Source organism: Mastigoproctus giganteus, chromosome 1 (genome assembly GCF_048544385.1).
Source record: "Mastigoproctus giganteus isolate SK-2022 chromosome 1, ASM4854438v1, whole genome shotgun sequence".
NCBI lineage: Eukaryota > Metazoa > Arthropoda > Arachnida > Uropygi > Thelyphonidae > Mastigoproctus > Mastigoproctus giganteus.
Window position 1 is genome coordinate 249,158,736 of NC_143575.1, and position 18,048 is coordinate 249,176,783.

The 18,048-nt window shown below is 36.5% G+C and overlaps 1 protein-coding gene across 1 annotated transcript in view; it reads left to right on the plus strand.

The window, feature by feature from the left end:
• LOC150091742 (choline/ethanolamine transporter flvcr2a-like) overlaps window positions 1-18,048 on the plus strand; it is a 129,228-nt gene that overhangs the window by 35,390 nt on the left and 75,790 nt on the right. The window contains exons 3-4 of the mRNA XM_090376798.1: window positions 15,076-15,254; window positions 15,644-15,788. Of these exons, the coding sequence (XP_090232924.1) occupies window positions 15,076-15,254; window positions 15,644-15,788 (324 nt within the window). The remainder of the gene's footprint in view (window positions 1-15,075; window positions 15,255-15,643; window positions 15,789-18,048) is intronic.

Below are 18,048 nucleotides of genomic sequence, written 5' to 3' on the forward strand. Positions count from 1 at the left end.
TAAATGTAACATAACCACTCATCCATTAGAGTACAAAAATATTTTTTTATTGCCCACACTCTTTATTGACTTCTTTTTGTGTTATGCTCAATACCTTCAAATAATATCAAGCTATATTATTTTCAGTTACTTGTGCAGATTATGATTTTCAGCTATTGAAGTTTTAGTCATCTGTAATGACTTCGAAAATGGTGGAAAATTAATGACTATTTAGGTCATTAATTTTCTATTTCAAAACAGGATCCTGTTCAGAAGATCAGTATTAAACACAGATCATTAGTTTTTAATGATCCCATAATACGTATATAAATATACGTATTATGGGATCATAAACTATTTAAAGTCATAAATGAGTAAATCTGTGCTTAAGGATTAAGGTAAATTTATATAAAATAGTTAATTATGCCTTTCACATCTCACACGTGACATATCTTGCTTAAATTACCAAATAGTTTTAGTATTTTATAAATCATATTAATATCATCACAAACTTTTTTGATTTATGTGCCAAAAGGAAGATTTTCTCCATTTTGAGAAACCTTGCCCTCCTAGGTGGTAGATGACTCTCATCAACCAGTGCAATACCACCACTTTTCTTATTGGAGGCTTGAAGTGGAGGAACCCATGTTTAGTGTCTAGAGTTAAGTTCCGGTCAACCCTTCCCCAGCTCTTGATTCATGAAATATGATTGATGACTTTTGAGGTTATGATGAACATCATGGCGAGATCCATTATTCCTTACATTTCGAGGGTACAGCTCTAAAATGGTTTTCGCAGGCCGGCCACTAGTTAGTACACTGGACCAAACCTATTGGTAACTCTCTAGGAAGCTTCCGGATCAGCTAGTGTATAATCTTGCTACCTCTACTCTGCCAGATAATGACTGGAGGGAGTCCGAGTAGTGTGTGTGTGTGGGGGGGGGCATTGTTGAGGCCACGTTATGTCAAGAATCTGGGTATATTCTTACCATTTGTACGCCATATCCAAAAATTTCATTACTTCATACAGCATGTTCCACCCACCATGAATTGTCAAACTAATAGAGCAAGCTTATCTGCGAAAAGATCTAAACCTCCCAAACACTTCCTAATTCATTTCACAAATGTACGTGGTCTCAATTTTAATCTCAACGATGTCCGTTTCCACTTGCAACCTGCCAACCCCCATGTACTTTTCTGACAGAATCTTGGTTGATTCAACTACTACTCATCTCAGATGCCCAAATTATTCGCTGTATGATTCCTTTTGCCTCAAAGGTGGTGCTTGTGCATCTGTCCATTCTGATATTCCCTGTCAGAGACTTGGTAATTTGGAATCTCCTCTTTTCGATCTTCTCTGGCTTAAAATCTCTCTACCTCATTGTGTCAAATTCATCTGTTATCTCTACCGTTCTCCCAACTCCACTAATCACTTGGAGCGCTTTGACTTCCTCTCTTTGCAACTTAACTCTCTCCAGTCCAACTTTCCTAACAGTGAGATAATTTTCCTTGGTGATTTTAATGTTCACAACTCCAGCTGGCTTCCGTTTTCTAGTCACATCAACCCAGCTGGTTAAGATGCTGAGGCTTTTGCAATTACTAATGACCTTGCACAGATTGTTCATTTACCTACAAGAATACCGAACAATCCTAATCATACAGCCAACACGCTTGCTCTTTTCTCACAAACAACCCTTCTAAGCACACGGTCTAAGTGAGAGGTCTTCAGATCACAACTTGGTGATTTTCTCTTCTCTAATGGAACCTTTATCTCATGGCTATTCCCAACCTCGTGTTGTTTGGCATTACAAGAATGCAAAATGGGATGACCTGCAAGATTTCTTTTCTTTTTTTTTTGGCCGGATTACTGTTTCCAAACTTCTGATGTCAACGTTTGCTCAGATCTGTCAGTGAAATTATTCTTGCAGGAATGGAATCCTTTATCCCACACTGCTCTTTAAAATCTCATCCTTTATCTAAACCTTGGTTTTCCAATAAATGTGTTAAGGCTGTTCAAGAGAAGAATGTTGCTTATCGTAATTGGCTTGTTTCTAATTCTTCAGTTTCATTTTCTACCTACACCAAAGCTCGCAACAACTGTAAAGCAGTTATTAATCAGTCCAAACTAGCGTTTGAACAGGCTAAGAGTAGAAAACTTGCTTCTTGCCCTAATATTAACCGAGCATTCTGGTTTCTTGCCAAAGCTATTGGCTGTAACTTTTGCCCAACTCTGCTCCCAGCTCTGTCCAAACCAGATGGTTCTGTTGTCACTTTAGCAAAGGATAAAGCTGACCTACTAGCATCCCATTTTTCTTCCAACTCATGTATTAATGATCTTGGTAAAACACCTTCCTCCATTCCCAACACTCCAGTCAATGCCTCCTGTGGTCTTCCGTCAAAAGGATGTCAGAAGGATTTTGACGAATCTTGATGCTAAGAAAGCTCCAGGTCCCGACGGTTCTCAAAATCTGTGCTCCTGAACTTACTCCTATTCTTTGCCGCCTTTTTTCACTTTCTTATTCCAAAGGTGATTTCCTTCTGCTTGAAAATTTGCTCATATCCAGCCAGTTCCTAAAAAGGGTGACAAATCCCTCCCATCCAATTATCGTCCCCCTGCAATTACTTCTACTCTTTCTAAAGTAATGGAGAAATCCATTAACCGCCAACTCTTAAACTACCTAGAAACCTTCCATCTGATCAACGATCGCTAGTATGGATTCCGTCAGTGTCGGTCCACTGGTGATATTCTGGCTTATGTTACCCATTTATGGACTAATTCAGTGGAAAGGTTCGGTGAAACATAAGTAGTTGCTCTCGATATCTCAAAGGCTTTCGATCGTGTTTGGCATAACGGTCTTCTAAACAAACTTTCATCTTATGGTTTGCTATCTGTTTTTTGTAATTGATTATCCAGTTTTCTCACTGAGAGTGATGGTAGATGGCTCTCTGTCTTCAAACTTCTCCACTAATGCCGGTGTCCCCCTAAGGTTCAGTTCTTTCCCCCACTCTTTTCCTCTTGTATATTAATGACCTTCTTTCATTGACTGGAAATCCTATCCATAGTTTTGCTGATGATAGCCAATGCATTCCACTTTCCATTTTGAGAAACCATGCCCTGCTGGGCAAGGTTCCTTTGCTTATTGGAGGCTTGAAGTGGTGGAATCCATGTTTAGTCTCCAGAGCTAAGTTCCAATCAACCCTTCCCATCTCTTCCATCTGTATGAATGACTTATGATTTTTGAGGTTACGATGTGGATTCCACCATGGTGAGATCCAATCTTCCTTACATTTCGAGGATACAGCTTTAAAATGGTGTTCACAGGCCAGCCGCTAGTAATACACCAGACCAAACCTATTGGTAACTCTCTAGGAGTCTTCTGGATCAGCTAGTGTATAATCTTGCTACCTCTACTCTACCAAATAGTGACTGAATGACTGAGGGAGGCCGAGTAGTGCGTATGCGGGAGGCATTGTCGAGGCCACCTTTATGTCAAGGATCTGGGTATATTCTTAACATGTTTACGGCATATCCAAAAATTTCAATATTTCATACAGCAAGTCCCCCCCCCCCCACACACACACATTTTTTTTACTATTGAATATACCACGAATTGTCCAACTAATAGAGTAAGCTTATCTGCGAAAAAGATCTAAACACTTCCTAGTTCATTTCACAAATATACATGGTCTCAGTTCTAATCTCAATGATGTCCATTTCCACTTACAGTCTGCCAAATCCCATGTAGTATTTCTGACAGAATTTCAGTTATTGGTTGATTTAACTACTGCTCATCTCAGTTGCCAAAATTATTCACTGTATGATTCCTTTCACCTCAAAGGTGGTACTTGTGCATATGTCCGTTCTGATATTCCCTATCAGAGACTTGGCAATGTGGAATCTCCTCTTTTCGATATTCTCTGGCTTAAAATCTCTCTACCTCATTCTGTCAAATTCATCTGTTGTCTCTACCATTCTCCCAACTTCACTAATCACTTGGAGCTCTTTGACTTCCTCTCTTTGCAACCTGACTTTCTCCAGTCCAACTTTCCTAACAGTGAGTTAATTTTCCTTGGTGATTTTAATGTTCACAACTCCAGCTGGCTTCCGTTTTCTAGTCACACCGACCCAGGTGGTCGAGGTGCTGAGGATTTTGCAATTACTGTGACTTTTGCAATTACTAATTGTTCATTTACCTACTACAATACCGGACAATCATAACCATACAGCCAACACGCTGGATCTTTTTCTCACAAACAACCCTTCTAAGTACATGGTCGAAGTGAGTGGTCCTTTAGGCACCTCAGATTACAACTTGGTTGATGGTCTCTTCTCCAGTGGAGCCTTTTTTATCTCATGGCTATTCCCAACCTAGTGTTGTTTGGCGTTACAAGGATGCAAAATTTGATGATCTGTGAGTCTTCCTTTCCTTGATCGGATTACTGTTTCAAAACTTCTGATGTCAACATTTGCCCAGATTGTTTCAGTGAAATTATTCTTGTAGGAATGGAATCCTTTATTCCACAGTCCACTTTAAAATGTGCATCTTTAAAATGTGAGAAAATTTTCTCAACAGCAGTACAACCATTCAAGCATTCTTACCTTTTTATGATACTAAAACAAAAATAAATAAATAAATAAATATTTATTTGTGTTTTATTTAATAAATAGTTTTAATTTATTTTAATAAATTTATCTGTGCAATGCAAAAAATTACCATGCTTTTATTTCAACTCAATTTTGCTGTGGCTGCTGTCTGTGACTTAAGTCATTAGTTCATTGATGGCTAGAATTACTGAATCCAATTACTCAATTATTAGGCATCACTAATATATAATAATATCTTTTGCCCCTAAATGATAACTGTTTTGCACTATCTTTATAATTTTTATACATGTTGGACATATTCTGATCCTTTTCCCTATCCCCATTACAGAGTATTTAACCTGTTTCTCTAACAGTTGGATCACCCAAAACTACAACTTCATGTGAAACCAGTGCCTTCTGCCTATGGTGATCTATCCCTATGGCCAGATGTGTGGCAGTAGGCCTTCTTGGTAATCTCATGCTGAATTTTCTGAGTACCCTGATTTAATTCTCTCCTGGGCATTAGTTATCTTCCTCCGACTTAATCAATGTGATTAAGTCGGAGCAAAGTCATTCTAACTTTGCTGTATCTAGTTCTAATCATAGCTATAACTAAAATTGAAACTAAATTTGCAAAAATTACTGCATACTACCCTATAACATTACGGCCTCCGTCGCCGAGTGGGCAGGAGCGGGAGTGCAGTAGCACACGCTCTTTGAGTAGACCGGGGTTCAAGCCCCTGACTGCTGAATACGGTCGATCTGCCAACCCGCACTGGACCAGCGTGGCAGATTATGGTCCATTTCCCTCAGCATGAATTGTTGAGGAGGCTTCCATCCTGCAGTGGGTTGATAATGGCCGCACTTTACCTTTTTACCCTATAACATGATATACTCAATAAAATATTAAACTCCAGGGGCTCACATCTGGTGATGTATGGGCTTGGCACACTCAGGATCCTGAGCTGAATGTCATCATTCTTCTCTTTCTTGGTGATTCTTTTCTACTTCTGCATGTATCTCTCTCAGGGTAACTCTGAAATTTTTTTTTTTAGCTAGTGCAGCATAAGCATCAGGCTTCATTGCACTATATGGCTAGTATTAATAATAATAATAACTACTTTTGATGTGAAAACATCTTTGGCGGCACCTACTAAATTTCAGACTGAAATAAAACCAATTTTACACGAAAATGGATTGCGGAAATGATGTCATTTGCATCATTTCCGTAAAGGTTATTAATCTTCATGTTTCTTTTAGGTATTTTGATTTGTATATATTGATTACCTTTTGTATTGTAAATATTTTATTGATCATTTACATATTTCAGCTTGAAGACAAGATTGGGATTTATGATAACTAAAGTAAGAGACATGTACTTCTGATTGCAACATATCTAAATGTCTCTGAAAACAGCATCGATTGAGGTACTCAGTGTTGTAGTTGAAATTGAGGGATTAGTGTTGAGAATTACATCGAACGTTTCTTGCTAGAAAGTAATTAACAGTTTAGTTTTTTCCCATCCGAAGTTAATGCTGAAATTGCCACTTATGATCATGGGTATGCCGGTATGAGTATGGCAACAAAACGAAATGTTTGAAGTCAATTATATCCTGTATGTCGCTCTTAGGAGAAATATAGACAACCGTTGTAAATATCATTTGGCCATTGGGTAACACTTAAGATCCTTGTTCTAAAGTGATTCTCTACAGCTATTATACACAAGGATCCTGTCGATGTCAATCTGGAAATGCAGTGTGTATCAATGGTGTAACTTTAGCAGCTGGTTTCTTTGTGTTATTTTCAAACCATAAACAATCGCAAGTAACTACAGAACAGAAATAATTTTTCATAAATATCTGTTCAAACTCTATCTGCGTTCTATCTAAATAGTAGTCAGTGTAAGGAAAAGGAGCTTGATCATTTAAGCTCATCTGCTCTGCAATTGAGGAAATGTTCCATTGTACATAATTGATACTCACTTAAAGTACATCATTGTTAGATGGAGTGGCATTGCTGGTTAAAAGCACTGTTAAATCCAACGCTTGATTTTCTGTTTGTCTTTTACGCAATCTTGATAGGCTTTCTTGTTCTCACGCACTCATCGCTACCTCAGTCTTTATTTTCTTAGGTTGGCTTGCTTGTTACTCTCAGCAGTGCTCTGCATTCAGCTGCCGAGAGTATCGACAGCATCATTGAACACTCGGCTATAGCAGTGTGGCATTCAGTCTCTTTCACTGATCAAAAATTTATTGATGTGAAACCACTATAACGGCACCTAAAATGCAATTTGCAACAATACAAATACAGTCAGTTCTGCTATAACGTGTATTTTTGCAATGCCAGTATAACATGATTGTGGTGTCCCCCAAACCTCTATCTCTCTCAGTCTAATAAATCTCATTCAAAAGAGGGCAGTTAAGTTAATTAGTGACCCATCTCTACCAGAGTCTCTTCACACTCTTTTTCATAGACATTCTGTTTCTGCTGTATGCCTTTTCTATAGATACTTCCATAGGTGCTGTTCTTCTGAACTCACTTCTATAATTCCTGCTCTCTTCCAAAACAGTGCAAACATGTTTAGCTTCTGTTACCCTGGAACAACCTTCCTTCTTACATATTTCCTGAAAATTACAATCTATTGAAGTTCAAGTATGTCAACAGGTATCTTTAATCCTTTAATCTTCTCAGCTTTCAGCCCATGCAAGGTACTAAATACTATAGGTTTTAATACCTGTCGTATTTGGGTTATTCATTAAAAAAAAAAAAAAAAAATGCTGCTTCTTGCATGAATGTGGATGCAGAATATTTATTTAGTTTGTTAGCAACCTGAACATGATCAATAGATTATGCAATTAATATCCAGTGGACACATGTGGTTCATACCTCTTGTACTAGTTTTATCATAAGTAAACAATTTTCAGGCTACTCTTTTTCACATTCTTAGCAAAAGGTTCTCATAATCTGCCTTAGGCTGCTGAATTCCCCCATCCCTTAGTGACTTGATTGCAGACTAGTTTATGCTTACTGTATTCTTTTGTGTCCGTTGATAATTTATTAGTACACACATAGGCCAAAAAAATGCAAACCTTTCTATTAAGACAGTCATAGACAGAAGAAATGCAAATCAGTGCAAAGAAGACTGCACAGGCTGTTCAGCTGCAGTAATCTGAAGCCAGAATGGGGAAAATGCGTGATCTTTCACATCTCAAAGGCATAAATATGCCAGAAAAACAATACTACAAGAGTGAAGCCATCATGCTCTAAGGAGGACTGTACAGAAAAATAGGATATCCATTGTGCAGAAAATAACGTCTGAATTCAACCAAGCTTAGAATTGTGCTATTTCAACCCGTTACCACATGCAGGGAATTGAATAAATCTCACCTTCCTATTCGGAAGCCACTTAATTTCAGAAGAAAATATAAAAATTCACTTGCAGTGGTGCCGAGAACATCGTGATTGGACAGTAGAACAACTGAAGAAAACCTTGTGGTGAGACAAATATCCTATTTGTCTGACCTCATGACATCAGTGCAAAACAAACTATACATGTTGCACTTTGTTTTGAACTGATGATAGGCAGAGATTATGGTGAGAACCTCATGAAATGATAGACCCTGCTTGCCTTGTTAAGACAACCCAAGCATCTGGATGTGGTATCATGATATGGGGAATGTTTTGCAGGCACAGGTTGGGTCCATTGATACCAGGAGAAGGTTTAATGGCATCCAGGGAGTACCTGAATTTTGTATACTCTTTTATACTTTTTAACAATAAAAAATTCAGAGCTACAGGACTCAATAATGCAGAAGCTCCATAATATATTAAAAAATCACACAATTCTTCCTTCTTGCTCGGCACAAGTAAATGATCTTGTGTACAAGATTTCGTGTAGTCAGTGTGATTCTTTGTACGAGAGTTCCACTCGTTGCAGAAGAAAGAGTTACGTGTCAAGCAACATGCTGCTTCCATCCACACGTCATACGCAAACGCGTCAGAGTTGGCCTTTCATGCGATCAGTGATGGTCACGTATTCCTATTTAACGAAGCGGTAATTTTAAATATACAACACAATTACATTACATTAAATTATTGATCGCTGAAATGCTTGAAATTAAACTACATAAAAATTCTATCAATGTGCGATGGCCTTATCTAATTTCAGATTTTTGGTATTTTTTGCGCATGCACCAATATAAATAATCTATATTTCAGAGTCAAAATACACACACAAACACTTTGTGATATTTCCATCCTGTGAACACGGCGATCAGCCAAAAAAACGTGGTCTGCCTAAGGAAGGGAAACAGCTGTGCATTTCGTTTAATTTGAGTATTCATCCAAGTCGTAACTTTTAATTCGTTTAATTTTAAATAGTTTTTAATCTTTTTAATTGTGATTTTAATAGTGTTTTTAATTAGTGATTTTAATTATTTATTATCGGAACCAGTTTTAACTATTTATTATGTCACCATGTCTTCTCGCACTCATGGTCTTGCTGCAGTGATTTGATGTGTTTTGGGGTCGGGTTTGGTCGTATCTCTATGAGTGAAGGAATTCATTAATTCGTTTTTTCACTTTTTTCATCTTATTTTATTCGTCACATGAAAGAGAATTGACTGGAAGCATTCCATGAAAAAGATTGAGGTAATCTCTTACTTTTTGATAACTTTTTATTATTATTATTATTATTATTATTATTATTAGCTTTATGGTGCAAGGAAGCCTGAGGCTTATGCTGCACCAGCCAAAAAAATTCCCGAGCTACCCTGAGAGAGAGAGAGAGAGAAAGAGAGAGAGAGAGAGAGAGTCAAAAGGGAATCATCAAGAAAGAGAAGAATGATAATATCCAGCTCAGAACCCTGGGTGTGCCAAGCCCATACTCACCAGATGTGAGCTCCTGGTGCATCATTCCAGAATCATGCAAGAATGGTTCAGAGACATTACACAGATTTCCACAATCTTCCCTGACCTAAAATTCACACGATCTCAATTAGAGTACAGGCACTCCTCTACTTACGTACAACTTGCAGATACGTACAAAGCTGTTGCTATGTTTGGTTATCAGAATCAATTTTGAATTCTTTTGTGATATTTTGCTAAAGCAGATTTGTGGAGGTCACTACCATAAAACAATTTGCAGTTTCCTGTTTATTGGGCTTTTCTGTTAGTGCAATCTATTATAAACGGGTAGTAAACTCGATCTTATTGCATTTGCGATGATACCGATAGCTGGAATTCTGTGGAATTTTATGTTATTACGGTGAAACGTGCTTCCCCTTCACTGAAATGTTCACTCATATAAAAAACATAAATAAAATTTCAGAATCTTCTCTTCATTCCTGTTTTTGAGCTTCGTAAAGTTGTTACTCCATATCTCACTTGTGCGTATCGTGTTATTTGCAATTTTTGCATTCTGTGTTCTTTGTTATTGATTGCTTATTTTCTTACTGTTTTAAATTTTACAACCAAAAAAAAAATTCAGTGAACAGAAATATCAATTAGTTACACTATTAATTAAGCTATGTACATAAGCGTAAATTTATTTTTCTAACCTGTGGAAAATATTCCACTGATTTTCATGTATCATTTAATTTTGTTAATTGGAGGAAGTAAAGTGTAAATTTGTGCTGTCTTTACTTTTATAGCCTTTGGATAATATTTCTCCTATTTTCACTTATTAAAATAGCCGTTTAATAGAATTAAAATTCAATTTGCAAACGTGACCACAATGACTAGCGCTTACTACATATCGTATGGCAAATGGTGTTTTATTTTGGAGAGTCCATCTTAAAGTGATTTGATCGTAGATTAAATTAAATTACATATCATATTTAGATTAAATTACTTTTGAATAAATACTGTACTCTACATTATTATTCATTGTGTTTTTTCAGCTTCGTTTAACTCAGTTACAAATCGTAAGATGCTGTAAATGACGAAGTTTGTTGGGGGTTATAATCAGAGCCGGCCCGAGGGGGATGCAAACGGTGCGAGCGCACAAGGCCCCGCGCCACTGACTCATTTTGCAAAATAAAAATGGTTTCATTTTTTTTTTTGTTTTAATACTGTCGCAAAATCTAGTGACATCACCATAAAATGGCCATATTTTTAATATACATAAGAAATAAAATGTCAATAATCATGTTATTAACATTATCTGAAAGCCTGCCAAAAATTCTCCAAAGAACACGGAAAATATATATTTTCTTTCAAATATATTTAAAATATCTCTCCTTACAAGTCACTCAGACGTACGATTATATGTTGCCAGCGTTTGCATAGTTATCGTACTCTAAAGGCTATATATATATATACCACCGACTAGGTTTTCTCAGCCCTTTTTCGCTTTCTACCTTCGAGAGATCGAGTGAATTCGAAATTATTCAAAAAGTCGACTTAAATTTTCTTCTGAGAAAATTTTAAGTTAATACTGGTTTGATCAAAGCACTTATCCTGCAAAAGAATTCCAAAGCACAGTATATGCCCTGCTGAAGTCATAATTTGAATTTAGTTCTTGGAGACATTTCAAAATTATCTTCTCTTGCAAATTCATTTTTTGGGACTTTACAAAGCATATATAATATTTTTGCAAGTTCTGTGATACGCTGGGATATATTAAAAGAGCATGTCAAACATCTTACTCCAAAACCACTGTCAGCAACGAGGTGGGAACGTCGCCTGGAAAGTGTGAAATGTGTGAGATACCAAGTACCACAATTTTCTCTAGCTTTGAAATACCTTTATGAACATACCAGTGACATGAAAACGAAATCTAATCAATCGAAAATAAACTTACTTCATTTGAATTTTTATTAAGTTTGGTCATTTGGTATGACATACTGAATGAAGTAAATATTGTGAGCAAGATATTTCAAAATTCAAATATAGATATCGATACTGCAAATTCACATTTAAAAGGCCTTTTAATTTTTTTTGAACAGTATCGTAAATCGGGATTCAAATCTTCTTTAATAACTGCAAAGGAAATAGCTGAAGAATTACAAGTGATATCTGAATTTAAGAATCAAAGAACTGGACGAAAAACAAAGCAATTTTGTTATGAAGGAACCGATCAGCCTATTTCATCAGGCGAAGAATATTTCAGAATTCAATATTTTCTAGTCATAATCGATAGTGCGATTATTTCTTTTAAGAAAAGATTTGAAATTTATCACGAACATGAGACATCATATGTTTTTTTTTATATAATTCGGATAACATTCAAAAACTGACTGAAAACGATCTTCTTAAATGTTGCAAAGACTTAAATGCTACCTTGCAACACAATATTGATTGCATTGATTATTTAATGAAATCAAAATTTGTCGTCGAATTTTGCCTTCCAGGATCACAATATTACAAATATTACAATATTTACTGAAAAATAATTTATTTGAATTGTATCCAAATTTTGTTACTGTTCTGAAAATTATATTAACCTTACCAATTACTGTCGCATCTGCAGAAAGATCTTTCTCAAGATTGAAAATAATAAAAAATTACTTGAGATCTAGCATTAGTCAAGAACGATTTACCTCCTTAGCCATTTTATCTATCGAATCCGAAATAGCCAAAAAACTAAATTATGATGATATTATCAACGAATTTGCTATAAAACATGTAAGGAAATTAAACAAAAATCAGATATTATGACCTTATTCGATTAAGTCGCGTGGTGACTCCGTAGCCAGGTGGGAAGGAGCAGCAGTGCGTAGCACACGCTTCTTGATTAGACCGGGGTTCGAGCCCGTCACCACCAAATACGGAGGATGCGGAAAGGTTAGGGAATGACCACCGCATATCCCGGAGCAATATGGCCTTAGTTGCTAATGCTCCTAAAAACCAAATAACAAACAAACAAACAAACGATTAAGTCGCATACCAAATTATATTTTATAAGTATATGATGCAATTATTTTTCTTATTTGATTTATTAAAGATTTTTTTGTGATTGAAATGTTAAGTTTATTAAAATAATTTAATTATTTATCATTTTCATGTAATCCTTACTAAACCAATTTGTGCAATGTAATAAATACCAAAATGCAATAAATTATTTTGTTGTACGAATTTGTATCAAGGCCCCGCAAGTCAACTTTGCACCGGGCCCCGCTTTTGTTCGGGCCGGCCCTGGTTATAATCTCAGTGCATTGTACTGTACTGTACACATTTTGTATCTACAAGGCCAAAGTTGGACTTACAAAACTTATGTACAAGGAAAAAAAAAAACGATTAAGTATGTATGTCAAGGAGTGCCTGTACTTCTTGGTTAAATTTTTCTCCATTCCCTGAAATTGAAGCCCAATTTGAAATGGAGTCGGAGGACTTAAAATTCAAGGATGTGGAGTGCAAGACTAAAATGCATTGAAATTGAGGATTTGGAGAGGCAAAAGGCTGCCCTTGCAATTCTACACAAATGGATGGTGATAGATGAGTTGAAAAAGAAAGACATATTGTGTTCAATGCCAAAAACTGAGAGAAGTCCGTCTCTTAGTTTTTGGTTCAACGTATTTCTGTGAGCAAATATTTTCGAACATGAACTATATTAAAAATAAATCAAGAAACTGTCTGACCAATGAGAGTCTCTCAGAATGTTTAAAGATGAAAATTACTGCATACTTTCCTGATGTTGAGAGACTCGCTCAAGAAGTTCAGCAGCAACAGTCACATTAATTCGTACCTAATTGGATGTTTGTTATGTTTTTTTTTTTTTTTTTTTTTCAGTATTAATAAATAATATTTTAAAATATATATATTTTTTAATAAAAACACCTTCCCACTCTAATCCATTTCTTAAAAAACTCCTCCTTCCAGCTTGAGCTGAGATGTGGCTCCTCGGATTTTTTTTTTTTTTTTTTTTAATGAGATCAAAAATGTCTCTTTACTCAAGAAAGGCTGCTGACCCCTGGGCTACACTACTCACACTGATTGGCTTTGGCTAAGTATGACTTTGTGTATCTGCACAGCAAGTTTGAGGGCTTTCATTTTGGAAGCACTTATACTGAATAAATAAATAAATTAATCTTTCTGTGCTCTCCAAATTCAAATTTTGTATCCTCTGTTTCTGATATGCCTATAATGTCTGCATTTGATAACTTAACCAATACCACAACCGAATTCATCAATATATTTACTATACACCTATCATTAGTTTACAAGTAAGTGTATATGTGCATGGTTTTGTAACCCTAATGCAGCCCATACATTTGCTTATCCCATAAGGACCTCTCCCACACCTTGCTCTCCAGGTTCTGCATGTCCCATAGAAGCACTACAGGAATCAATTTTGCCTCTGCTTCTGGCTCCCAGCTCCCATTAAATCTCTTAGTTTGTGTCCATTGTTCTATGCCATTAATCTATTAGTCTGCATATCCCCTCTGCTCCAAGCAACCAGTTTTCTAAACAATTTTATACCGCCTCAATAGTATCAGAAAATTTTCTTGCATCTGTTCCATTCCATGTAATGCTGTTGCTGCTGGCTTTTCCAGTGACATTTCAACCTGGGATTGAAAACCACAGTATTGAGTCAATCTGGATTGGAAAGAGCAGAAACATTTTTGGGTTTTCTTCTCACTATGACTGAATTAATCAGCCTCTGCTGAAGGTTACTTGAAAAAAATATCCAGTTTTTCTTTTGTCAAATTGAAAGAAAAAGTTCTAAAAGTAGGGTAGTAACATTGCCCTCCAAGTGAATTAAAATCTGAACCTGCATTTTTGTGTTAAGGAAGCAGTGAATGTGTTAAGTGTATCCCATCTCTGTGAAAATAGTTCCCCCTTTTCACAAGTTCACTCTGTGCTGAGAAAAATGCTATCCCATGAGCCTTGTACAGTGCTCTTCACTGCCTTATTGAATGGCAAGGCTCTTTTCATGTGCATCCACCTGTTGTTTAGGCAAAATCCAGATGCCTTCAAATTTAGCCCTAACACTCATGGCTTTTTCTTATCATTTTTTTTTTTTTTTTTTTCCGTACCTGTAAAGTAATTCCTGTGATTGTTCTTAGCTACCAACATGCCAACAATGAATCAACTGACCAAACACAACCATCTGATTATCTTGCTTAATACCATTAGTACCAACACATATAGTATCGCCTTTTGTGCCCTTAAGAGATAACTGTTCTACAAAATTAACTTCTACCCCTGGTAGACATACAATGGTCCTATTCTACCTATCCTTTTTAAGTAGCATATTCCCATTTCCCTGACAGTTTGTACTATGCATGACATTAAAAAGCAAAAATAAGTGGAACACTTGAAGGTTATTTCATTTTAATTTTCTCTCTGAACTTTATTTATGGTTTTATGTAATTTTTTGTGATTTTTATTACACAATAGATGAAATATAAAATAAATAAATAGCATACAAACACACCAGTATTTTGAGTAACATAGAGCCTTCATAAATATTTCTAGATAAGCATCCAGTAATCTGGAAATCTGATAATGCAACTTTACCAGAACCTTTTCAAATATTTATAATTAAACGTTCAATATGTATATTTCTAGGTGCATGTATCAAATGTATAGGTATGGCTCCAGACAAGTACTATGTTGCATTAATAGGTCAGACCATAGCTGCCACTGCTCAACTTTTTATAATTGGAATTCCTCCACGCTTAGCTGCAGTATGGTACAGTGATGAAAGTTTATCTCGTGCTTGTGCTGTTGGCGTATTTGGAAATCAGGTAGGTATTCTCTATGTAAATAATGCATGTAGGTAATAAAAATCTTAAGAAACACTGTAGGTTGCTTTCCAAAAAACAACAAGAATATTGTGATGCTGTATTATTTCATCATTATATTCTAATACTGTTTTTCTAGATGTAGATATGACATTATTTATCCATCTACTTTGTCCTTTTGTTTATTTCCAACACTTCCATCAAATTCCTCACATGTAAATATCTCAATGGCAAGAAAGACAGATCAAGGAGAATTACATATAATTCACTTCTGACCTGTAGCGGAACCGTGGAACATGTCTTGAATATTATAGTACAGTTACTAAATGTACATGTTTTAATTTCCTTTATTTCATTACATATTTTATTAAAATGTAATCATTCTTCAACAGCTAGGGACTGCATTAGGGTTTCTATTACCACCTCTAATAGTCCCAAATGACTGTTCTCAGAAGAAAGAAATAGGAAGGACTCTTGGTATTTTGATGTATTCTCTTGCTATCTTTACAACTCTGATTTTCCTGGCAATTGTGTGTGGTAAGTTCTATAACTACAGTGGAAATTCAGTTATCCATCTGTGGATTAACTCTTTTACAAAATTATCATAGGTATTAGGGATCGACCTTTTTCTTATTTATTAATGAACATTTTAATAAACCACATTTAAACTTGTTTTGTTTTTGTATCAGTTTGGTAACTAGCAAAATGCAAGTGAAGCAGATGCCTGTTCATGTATAAAGGATATAAAACTTAAGTAAACATAGGACAAAAGCTTTATGCTACAAAAGTTATAGGACATTATTACGTGTAGGGCAATAGCCTCAGTTTGTGTGTTGCCATGAGCAAATTAATCCTAAGTTGTTAAAAAATGTATCGATCTCATGTTGTTGAGCACTTCACCACATATTGCCTTAGTATTGCACTAGGACTCAAATAAAAAACACTTTTCTCGGAGGGAGAAGTACACTGAGTGATCACTGAATTATGACCACCTACCTAATACTTATTATGTCCTCCTTTTGCCCTCAGTACAGCAGCTATCCGATGTGGCATTGATTCAACAAGATGTTGGAAGCGTTCAGGAGGTATGGCCAACCAAGCTGTGTGTAATGCAGCTGGCAATGCAGATATGAAGGTTATTGGTGTATCCAGACGCCTGATATGCCTTTCCATAGTGTCCCACAAGTGCTCTATGGAATTGATATCAGGGGAGTTTGGAGGCCAATCGATATGCTGGAATCAGAACTGTGGTCCTCAAACCATTCCTGCACATCAAGTGCCCAATGGTTCAGCACATTGTCATCTTGGAAGACAGCATCACCATTCGGGAAAAAGTGTAACATAGTGGGGTGTACACAGTCAGCAAGCAGCTGATGATAGCGGAGACCAGTGATACATTATTCCACATGCACCAGGGATCCAAATTCCTGCCAGTGAAACATGCCCCACACCGTACAACCGGCTCCACCGGCCTGCACTTTTGATACCATGCATGATGGATCAAGAGCCTCATGTTGTTCCATACACAACTATCCATGGTGTGGAGTAAATAACGTGACTCATCCGACCAGCACACCTTCTTCCGGTCTTCTAATGTCCAACTTGCATGCTCTTTGCACCAGGTGAGTCTTTTACACTGATGAACCTTGGTTAGGAGAGGATGCCGTAGGGGTCGTCTGTTGGTATAGCCCATACGTGCCATCATGCGCCGCATGGTCATGCCAGATATTGTTCCAGGTTGGCCCATGTTGCTTTGGGTAGTCAATGCTTCAACAGTGCTGTGCCTGTGTGAGTCGTTGGACCCGGCTCTCACCTATAACATCAACCTTTGCAGTTTTGCCGTCAGGTTGTTGTTTGACCATTTTGACGCCAGTCCTGGTACACTTTAACAACAGCAGCTCTCGAACACCCCACCAATTCAGCCATTTGGAAATCGAGGCACCAGCTCGAGCACCCACAATCTGTCCTTTATCAAAGGCCGATAAATCCTTCCTTTTACCCATTGCGCTCGGAATTTTACTACCTGCTGAACCTCTGACACCTTATCTATGCTACGTAGGTCTACTAACTTTGCATTCTCGTACCTCACTTGGGCAATGGGTCACATTCAGTTTTCATAGGGGTGGTCATAATTCAGTGATCACTCAGAGTATACTGCTTTTTTTTTTTTTAATATGTGCCATTACCCATCTGTCCATTTTGGCTCTATTTGGTAACTCATCAGTTGGCAGATTGGCACTCTGAGTGAAAGAACCTGAGCTATAGAATGTTATTGTGCAGATAGTTTGCTATGAAATGTACTGATCTGATTGTGGGGCTCATCACCAGTTGCCTTATTATTTGCACTTGCATTACAAGTGCAAATAATACAAGTGAAAGCACTTCTTCCATAGAGAGACATGTACTGCTGCTTGTGTGAAATGCATGCCATTTTGCCATTGTTTGGTACTTTGCTAGATGAATAAGAATTTTATGGATATATTAGTTTGTTTATTAATAGAATAAATTCAAGTAAGTTGTGTGAAAAAAAAAAAAAAAAAGAGTATAAAGTCCTTATACTCTGATTTTTCACATTTTCCAAATTTTCAATTATTGCAGTGAGTTGCCCCATCGGTACATCATTGAGAGTGATTTCATGTTTTTTTTTTCACAGCGACTTTCCAAAATACAATTAAAAATGAAATAATTAATTAATTAAATATGTAAAAATGTTAGATAATTTATTGTGAAAAAGAGTACAACCTTATATATTGTCCATTTATATTTTCCAAATTTTTAAATATTTCAGTTGCGTTGA